Raw genomic sequence first — 10380 nt, 5'->3', positions numbered from 1 at the left:
AATTTTTTTTAATTGTGTACCAGTTTAACGTTGAATATTATTTATGATTTTAACAGCAATCTCAGTTGTAAAGTTCACATACACAGCACATACATATACCCATTTGGTCACAGCTTTTAGTAGACATTTCATACAGCAATGCGAGCTGCACATTTGTTGAGTGATTTACAATTTGTAGTGTGAAATTATGAGTTAAACACGGTTCATAGGTCAGTAAAGTGTATACTGTTGATAAAAAATTTGAATTTTTAATGAAGTATTTTTACTAAATATTTGTCTGTAAATATAGGAAGTCAGAGTGATGAGTGCTCCAAGTACAATGTGATTTTCATGTTAGGATTAAAAAATTCTTTTTTTCATCTGAAAATTGCACAATTTTATTTCTAGTAATGTGATTGATACAAAAATAAAAAGAGTTAATAACAAACATTTCAAATCTTTTAATTACCATTAAATAGTTATAATTATTTATAATCATACTTAGAAAGAAACTATGGTAGTGGTAAACAAGATGCCTGCTTTCAAAATTTTTAAGTCATTACTTATAGTATAGATGGCCAGGCCCAGGAAGGTATCTTATCCAGCTACTGTCTATTTTATTTAGTTAATCATATTTTATTTTGGCAAAACTGGCAAAACAAAAACAGAAAACAAAATTGTGATTAAGCCAACCAGTCCCATGATTGTTCTGAGTAACTTTCTTCAAATGTTAATTCAACTATTTATTCAAAATCATATAATCAACTGAGGGTGTATAGTAGACAGTAGGAACTAAAGTTTAAATTAGCCTTTTGTTACTACCTCAGTGGTGTACACCGACCATGTGACCTCAAAATGACCATCAGAATTCCCCTACTATAACTTTTAACATGCTTTATGTATCTTCAGGAAATTTTTCAAGCTTAGTAAACATTACAAGTCTTTTGTAGACAAAGAACTAGAATTTTTTATTAAGTATTTTTGCTAAAACCTTGTCTGTGAATATATGAAGTTAAAGTGTTGACTGTCTTGAGGGCAAAGTGATTTCAATTTAAAAATACTTTTCTTCATTTGGAAATTATCAAATTTCATTTGCATAATCTCTAAAACCTTATAAATATATCAAATGTTTTTTCAATAAATTTTAAGCATTTATCTGTTATTTTCTCTATCATGACTCTATACAGGGTCAGTCAATTTGTTTGACCTCATAACCACCATATAAAATTAGGAAATAAATCTAAATTACTCTTTTTCTTTATAGGATAACTGAAAATTGTAATATGAAACCACAACTGTTTATCCTAAACAGCTTAAAGCCCATAATAGTGTACACCTATTTAAACTTAATCATACTGATTTTTGAACCATGCCTAACTAATAATCCCCCAACACAAGTTGTAAATCACCCAGCAAATGTGCAGCTCACACTGTTTATTTATAGTTAAGCACAGAGTTACACAATAGGCTTTCTGTACTCTGCCCACCACAGTTTCTAGCATTGTAAGTCCACAAACATATCACTGTGTCACTGGAAGAGGGGGGGGGGCGTTGCAGCTCACATTACTGTATTAACTTACAAAACTCATGAACTACTCACAAGCACACCTTGTGATGATTTTTTATTTATTTTTTCTCATTACCTTACCTAACAAGTTTCTAATTTTACATTAAATATAGAATACACATGAAAAACAAGAAACATAATACTTACCTTGGCTTTTTACTTACCTTTTTTTTTGGCTGTTAACTGTCAATGAAACTTAAGCCTACTTTTTATAATAATGGTGCAACTACACTAAATAGTTTTTATTTAATTCAATATAATGCACCTAAGAACTTGGAATAATAACACACAAAAAGCAAACACCGTACTGATAAGTATCATAATTTTTCTGGCTTTCTAACTATACTATAAGAGCCTTTAAAAGTGAGCTCCTTGATGTGATTCCTGCAAGAAAATATTTGAAAGTGAGCCATGAAATAAACAATGCCCTGTACAAGTAACAAGAAAATATAATACATCATTTAATAGTATAAAATGTCAGAGAACTATTGGGAATTTGTGAAAGAGAGGATGTGAAAGGTGGGAGAGATTGAGGATTTTTAAAAATATTTCCTTTAAAAAGAACTTAAAATTTATGTTATATTAAAACTTGATTTATTAACTACATTTTGTTTGATTAAATTTTAAACGTAACTGTAATAGATTGTGACATGTGCACTTTGACCTACCTTATGCGAAAGAGTTAATCATAGTTTTTGTCTTGTTAAAATTGCTGGTTATAAAAGTAATTATAATGAGATCATCCCTTCAATTCATAGAACATTCAAGTAATCAATTTCTTCTTTTTTTACCTATTTATCTAAAGTAATAGTTATGTTGTTAAAAAATTATTTCTGTACCTTTCCATCCCACCCTAAGGGAAGATTTTTTGGATTGTAAATAACATCATTGTCATCTTCTTCTTCTGACTCAGACTCAGAGGCCTCATCATCAGATTCTTCTCGTTCCCCAAAGGTCCTTGCTTGCTTACGCTGAACATTTTCCTTAGTGGCTTGTCGTTGTTCCTGAAAAGCCGGAAATAACAACTATATAAATATTTTTTAGAATGATTAAAGAAGTCACTATTGTTTAGTTTTTATGTATATTTCTCACCACTAATAACCTGAAATACTCTAGATGTTTGGATAACATGTGATACATTGTCACAATTAATTAGCCATCCTTATTCAGTGGATTAACTGATTATTTATTGATTTGTTAATTTCAGTGAAGAAAAAATAACATAGAAGCCTATTCTTGAGAAGAATGGCATTGTTGTTGTTAGTAATTAATGCCATGTTTCCTCAATCTAGAACTTGAACAAAGCTTCAAGAGCTTTACTTTTGAAACTAAAGACACTTTTGATTAGAGAATATGTTTTGATAACTCTGAACTTTTGCATAGCTTTAACTTAAACTTACCACCACAACTTTCTCCAATAAAGACACCACACTTACACTCATCTTTTACTTTGTGCAAAATAGTGTTCACTCTCTTCTTTTATGACAGTTTTAGTCAAAGCAAGATTTCTGCTCTGCAATACATTTACTGGCAAGACTCCAGTTTTTCTGTGGTTCCTACCTGAATACTTTTAAGTGAAAACCAGTGAATATGAGAATATTACATATTAAGAAGGAAGGAGAAAAATTTGATGCCATGACTACAGAATTTGTTTTTATAGAAAATCTGTTTTTTTTGGATGACTATATTTACCTATGCTATTCTGAACTTGGTACAGATGTGCATAGCATCTCTCTCTCTGCAACTGTAGACCCAGGATGAGAACTAACACAATCAGACGCATCCAGAATAGCCAATTAGGTTCTTTCACCAAGGTTTAACTTCGGTACACAGGAGGATTGGATGCCCAAGGATAACTAGGGTGGTGTGCAATCTGGCAAAGTTGAAGCTGAATGGAACAAATTGAACAACTGTAACTGGAGGTGCCATTTGTGGTAATATGAAAGGTAGTGGTCAGCCTTTTATTGATGAGAAGTTTACTGCAATAGCGACTATTGGTCATGGAAAAGCATTGGGTAATGCAGCATCAATGGATCATCTACCACCTTCATTACCTTGTCATTCTGCACCTCACAAGTTGGAGTCATCTAAATGTAATGGCTCCTGCACCAGCCCACTTCACTACACCATACCAACATTCAGGATATCTCAGCCTGATGTTGGCTGAGTCCATGGGTGACAAGCTGCTGTCAAAACATATAAGCAACTATGATGGAGGAAAATCTGATCACACCTCAAAGCTTAAAGGTACAGCAAGAGAGAACTTTGACAATTTCTTGATACAGTTCAGGCAGGTCACTGACTGGAATAGCTGGACTTGGGAATTGGCAATTCAATTCCTGACCATTATCTTGGATAACTGGTTCTTGATACTGCTGAACACAATTGAGGCACAGCTACAGGACTGAAAATACAGTTCAAGAAAATCTGAAATGATATTTCAACCCAGTGAAGAACTGAGGTGTCCATTTGCCCAAGTTAAAGGCTTAAAAAAAAAGGTTTCTCTGACAACTCTGGTGACAAGATCAATGACTTGTACCAGGTGCATAAGAAAGCATGCCCTGTAATTGTTTAAGAAGATCATAAAGACATTCTAGTTGAAAGGTTCACTGAGAGACTATCTAGTGAGATAATGAGGCACCAACCAAGTGTGAGAAACATTCTTACTCTAACACAGGCAATTTCTGTGAGAATGATGTTGCGAGATTTGAAAATAGGAAAAAGGTCACAGATACAAGCTGCAGTGGGTGTACCTTGAACAGATCATCCTTCTAAAGTGAGTACCCCACATCAAACTTATGCTTTGATAGGGGTAAATCAGCCACCAACATATCCCATCACTACAACACAACTATATTGGTTCCCAGTGAATGAGCAGGGTTTCCCTCATAGTGCTATGATGTTTGTAGCATGGATGTTGTTCTAGAAGGGAGGAACAAAGTATGAGTTTTGGGTGTGGGCAGCAGGGTCACTTGAGAGTGAACCTTGCCATGCAGCAGGATAGATAAAGTATCCAGTCTAGGCTCACTATACAGCAAAGCTAGCTGTATTTGTTGCTACTTCTTCTCCAGAAAAGAAAAACAATTAAAGTCAGGATTGTTCATCAACTCAGGAAAATGCAGCAGATAGCCTGCATCAAAAAATGTTTTAGGCAGCTCAGCTCTTTCAAGGCTGAGTGGTGCTTGGTACAGGGCCATAAAATACAAGAGATGGAGTTCCAGATTGATATAGGAACTATCAAGACACTGATTGATCTAATCTACCAAGCACTCCAAGTGAAGCTACTGCTATGGCTAATTAACACAGGTGCCCTTCTGGCAAATGATACAGACTAGTTGTGAATGCGAAGGCATGTATCTGACTATTTCTAGGCAATGTCAATCACAAAACAAAGGTAGTCACTGCTGACCTAGGTTTTTGCATCCAAGATGGACATACTGTGGAAATTATCCAACAAGTGAGCTATACTTATATGGGAACATAATATGAAGCCAGCCAGAACAGTCAGGAACAGTGAACCACACAAGTGTACATTATGGATGGAATCAGTGCCTCTATGTACACAAGTGATGTTCCATGGTTTAAAATGAACTAAATCATAATACACCAATCAAGCCACCACAAGAAATACATAGTTTCCTGTCCAGAAAGCAGGAAACATTACCTTGAACAATGATTTGTTGAAAGACAGATGAAATATGAGTGCTGTTCTGTAATTACGGGTAGTCAGCAACTTAGCTTCTGTCTGGAATGCCCATCAGAATGGCAGGCAAAGTGGAGGTAATTGAAACTACTATTAACACTAATGTTGCTTTTGTCATATAACATCCATAAGACAGTACTTGGTTGCTGATGAATCCTAGATCTCTTCTGAGGATTGCATAAACATTCTTAATTCAACATAGCACTGAATGTTCAGTGACCTGTTGGTTAAATTGGTTGATATATCTGTGGGACCAAATGACTGACTAGGTTGAACCAAAATCATTCATCATAATATTAAATCATCACCACCACACAGGCTTTGAAAGAGCATGTGTGATGTAGCCAGCTCCAAAATACAACATATGTTTAAGACTATTGTACTGACTTCTTCCGACCACCACTGACAGATAAATTTGTGGACCCACTGAAAGGTGCCAAGTAACTCCACACTTCGGACTTGGCCTCTAGATACTGTAAGTCAAATTTGATGACAAGAGCAAACCTAAAACTATTTTCAGCACTCAAGGTGGTTTATATAAGTTCTGCATCATGCCCTTTAGTGTGTGCAATGTTCCAGCCATTTTCAAGAGACTACTGGAGTTTACAATTAAAAGGCTGCAGTAGAAATGACGCCTGCTCTATGTTGATAATGTCCTGGTGTTTGGTCACATATTAGAAACTGCTGCCATGAACCTGTTTATGGTACTGCAGGAGATGGGAATAGAGAGTTTAATGCTGAAATTATAGAAATGATCACTTATGCACATTCAAGTGGAATTTCTGTCACCTTGTGGGGTGAGATGAACCTGTGAATCCTACAGTTCCCTTGATTTTCATCACATTATTGACACTTCCTCATAAATTTTTGCAAGACTACTGCACTTTTATCTGCTCTCACATGCTGGAAAATGTACAGTAAGACTGTGAGCTTTTTCTGGATACCAATGCCACTGATGGTGGAGAACACTGTTATCATAATTGCGAAATAGATACAAATGTGTAACATTGTACACGAGGTGTATACTTATGGCTCCTGAATACTACTCTTCCACAATACAGAAAGAACTGGTTATAACTATCATCTCTGTCAAACAATACCAACACTACCGAAATAGCAAAATTTAATCCTTTAGATGGATTAATAAATAAATCCAATAAATGTAGCACTGAAATATCTCACAAGCTTTAAAAATTCAGAAGGAATGATAGCTGCTCAATCATCACTGTTTGAACAGTTTATTGACCAAAAGATTAATAGGACTGAAAGGGCATTGTGACCCTTACTTTCCAAGGCATTGACAAGTTCCACTACAAGATGGCCATAGGATATTTGATACATAAAAAAACAAGAAATTTAGTAATGTTTTTACTTTGACAGATAAAAATTTATTTTTATTTCAAATATACAATTTTAAAATACAAAACATTAATATGCACAAAACGAAGAATATCCATAACCTACTATAACTTAGCTGACCTCAATGACCCAGGCTTATCCTAACTGAATGAAATTTGGTACACACTTTCAATTTAGTAGGTATGCTCGAAAAAAATTATATCAATTATTATGCACAGAAAGTAGAATATCCTAATCCTACTCTAACTTTGCTGACTTTCTAGCTAAGCTATAAATAGGTTAAAAACTTTTCTTGGGTGATCAAGCCAAGCATTTAAAGGAAAACAATGAAACTGAGGCTAAATATGTCCTTATCTGACACCTAAATGAGCTAGATTTCTTAAAACAAAAATTTGTTTTTTTTTCAATTGGCTATAAATAATCGAACAGAAAATGTCATTGAGAACTAACGAAATTTTTGAAAAACATTTACAATGAGAGATGTGGCAAGTGGGTTTGACTTTCTGGTTTATATTTCTATAAAGCAAAAAGCTTAAGAGGCAATAAATTTACATTTTAGTCTAATTAGGGAAACCTAGTGTATAAGTGTGTAATTGCTTAGAAATTTACAAAATAATATAAAGGTGGAAAGAATCTAAAATGGGCAATTCAAATTTAACACACCCATGCTTGAAGGGTTAACAAAATGCCATCTGCCTGGACCCATTCAGCACTCTTGATGTTTTCCTGTGGATATATCTCAACAACACCCTTAATGGCCTCACTAACCCATGCTTTACCTAACTGAATGAAGTTTCATACATACTTATTATATAATTTCATTCAGTGTCTGTATATCTTAGAATATGAATTTTCAAAAATGTATGTTTTAAATATTAGAAAAATACTTCCTTTTGTTTCTGTTTATTGTGTCCCTAAAATACATCCAAGAGTTATTTTTTTTTTAAATAAAACTATAATTATTTTATCTGTGTTTGTTCTAGTAAGAACATACTAATTTTCTCATCTGTTCAAACATTCTCTTACATACAATGAGGGTAATTACTGGGAAATATTTTGATCAGAAAGTTACATTTTATATATCTAATGAGTTCAAAGTTTTTTGATATTCACTAGTTATTTACCTTTACCCAATAATAGCACAAAAGACCAATGAGCAGTAAAAGCACTGACTGATAGAAGAACAACCTGACTTAAAGTAATACTGAGTGTCACACCACCTGAAGCAAACTAAGTATGTGATGTTAGGTTCATTCAAGAGCAAAGAGAAATACATGACTGAACAATAAAATAAAGTACTGCAAACTTCCTAAATGTTCTTTACAAGATGTTTCAATATGATGTTGCTGATTAGAAGAGTTTTTGAAACATTCTAAGGCAAAGTGTGGAATAAAAAAATAGTTTGTTCAATTTTATGAGAAAGAGGAACTGCTTGTATACCTTTCCATACAGTTTAACAGCCCACTTTTAACGAAACAGCACCACAAGCACTAATATCTTTAACAACATGTATTTGTAAATATCTGTAGAGATTACATTGTTTGAAGGAAATAGAACTAAGCAATATGTTCTCTGTAAACAACTGCTGACATTGTTTGAAGCAAAGAGGGGTTGTAGGAATAATGCAAATTACAACTCTCCAATAATGTAAAAAAAGATATTCAAGATTTGAGAACTGACATGACTGTTTAGAAAAAAAATTATTGGCTGCTGAGAACCAATACAAAATCTAGTATTTCAATCTATAAGATATTTCAAATACCATAAAACATCCTTATTTTGTCACCAAGTTTCTGAACACCCCTACTTCAACCCAAATGTCTACCACAATTGTAGTAGCCTTTAAAACATTTTAGCCATTTGAGACCCAACTACTCACATTGTGCACAGAATCCAACAACCCCCTGCACATCGTTAAATTCCTTTCTGTGCATGTCACAAAGTGTTACTGAATTACATTCAAAATTTAATTAAACCACTTTACAATCCACGTATATTAATGAAATTATTATTATTAAGTATGTTACAATTCAAAATCTTATATTATCCAAGTTATTATTCCTTTATTTCAACAGAAACCTCTGAAATAAACAATTAAATCTTCAGTTTTCTTGTCACATGACTGTGTGCTTTTGAAATATCGTATGTTTGGTTGTTTATGTTTCTTTACAGCTTTACTCTCTGTGACAGTCCAGATGAGCTTCTACATCTACAAGTTCGAATTCTAAACATTAGTTTCATATTTGAATGGCTAGAATTCTGAGAAAATGGTTATACCCCCACCCCTGGTAAACATCATGCTCACATTCCAAAGTAATCTGTTGCTAAGCAACAATCTTTTGTAGACTTGAATGGATACTTTACTTATAAACAATAGAAAGAGCAGATTTCTCAGTTAATCTTTCCAGGCTAAATGGAAAGTAAGAAATAGATTATTCTTCAAATTATAAGCTAACTGCTGCTTTAGTTCCATTGTGGAGATCAGTGCTGCTACCACTTGGCTATTGTATCTCGCCTTGTACATATTGGTTTGACAGATATTTAAATTGAATTTAGGTTTTACTTTTATATCTTAGTTGATTATTTATTATTTGTGTTTAAAAACTTATAATTGAAAGGTTATGATTTTTAAGTTTACCTATCATCTCCTTGCTCATGAGTGCTTATAAAAGTAGCTGTGTACAAGCCGTTTTGTCTGCAGTTAATGTGTGTTTGCTGATCATAATGTTATAATATCCCACAGACACCAGTTGGTGTTTCAACATATATAATAAAAGACAATGAATTGGAATGAAAAATAAAACTTTAAAAATAACCTATAAGTAAAAGGTAAAAATGTGAAATTACACATGATCCAAAGAAGATATTTTAAGATTATCCAACATAGAGATAAAAGGTATGTATATATGTTTAAAATTCTTAATTATAAACATTTCAATGCACTGTACATTCATGATAATATCTAGTTAGTAATATGGTAAAGAAAATGGAAAATAAAATATAAAAATTTACCTTAAAAACTTTTGATATTCATTTAGGAGGTTCTAGAGATTATGCAAATGAAATGGGAAAACTGTAAAATAATAGTATTTTTATACTCAAAATGAAAATCACCTTGTAGGTTAACTATTCAGAGTCTGAGTACAAATAACCACATTAAATAATGATTCTTTTATTAGAAATAGTAGAAAAAATTTAAATTCAATACTTTATTTTTCTGAAACTACATACTTTTAGGAAAATTCTTATCAAATTTCAAACACTTTCATCTGTTAGTTTTATTTTTGGAATTAAATATGTCGAGAGCGACATTACCCACGTGTGATGTGAGTAGCTGGGTCTAATAGGACTTGAATTTTAAAATGGCACTAGGTTTCATAGGATGAAGTATGATAAGGTAAGCTATTTATAGTATTTTCTTATGCATAAAATCAAAGATATTAACATTTGGTTTATGTGTGTATAATTTTTTACACTGTAATACATATCGAATGCAGTATACATATTTCTATAGTTTGGTTCTAATATGATAAAAACTGAAAGTAGTATTCAAGTTTCCCTTATATGGATTTTACTCTTAGTATAATTGTTTCCAGTCAAAAGTGTTTGCAATTATGTCCAAATGTAGTGTAGTACCAGGTGATGTGTGTGTGTGTGTGTGTGTGTGTGTGTGTGTGTGTGTGTGTGTGTAGTATATATATATATATATATATATATATATATATATATATATTATTACTATATTATTAACTAATACTAAGAACGACGACTA

General features: G+C 32.9%; 1 protein-coding gene across 1 annotated transcript in view; it reads right to left on the bottom strand.

The window, feature by feature from the left end:
- LOC106467424 (splicing factor 3A subunit 3-like) overlaps positions 1-10380 on the bottom strand; it is a 129460-nt gene that overhangs the window by 5192 nt on the left and 113888 nt on the right. Inside the window, exon 13 of the mRNA XM_013927773.2 lies at positions 2386-2550. Within this exon, the coding sequence (XP_013783227.1) occupies positions 2386-2550 (165 nt within the window). The remainder of the gene's footprint in view (positions 1-2385; positions 2551-10380) is intronic.

Source organism: Limulus polyphemus, unplaced genomic scaffold (assembly GCF_000517525.1).
Source record: "Limulus polyphemus unplaced genomic scaffold, Limulus_polyphemus-2.1.2 Scaffold2610, whole genome shotgun sequence".
NCBI classification, from domain to species: Eukaryota; Metazoa; Arthropoda; class Merostomata; order Xiphosura; family Limulidae; genus Limulus; species Limulus polyphemus.
The sequence above is the reverse complement of the archived record's forward strand: the minus strand, read 5'-3'. Positions and strand labels throughout refer to the sequence as shown.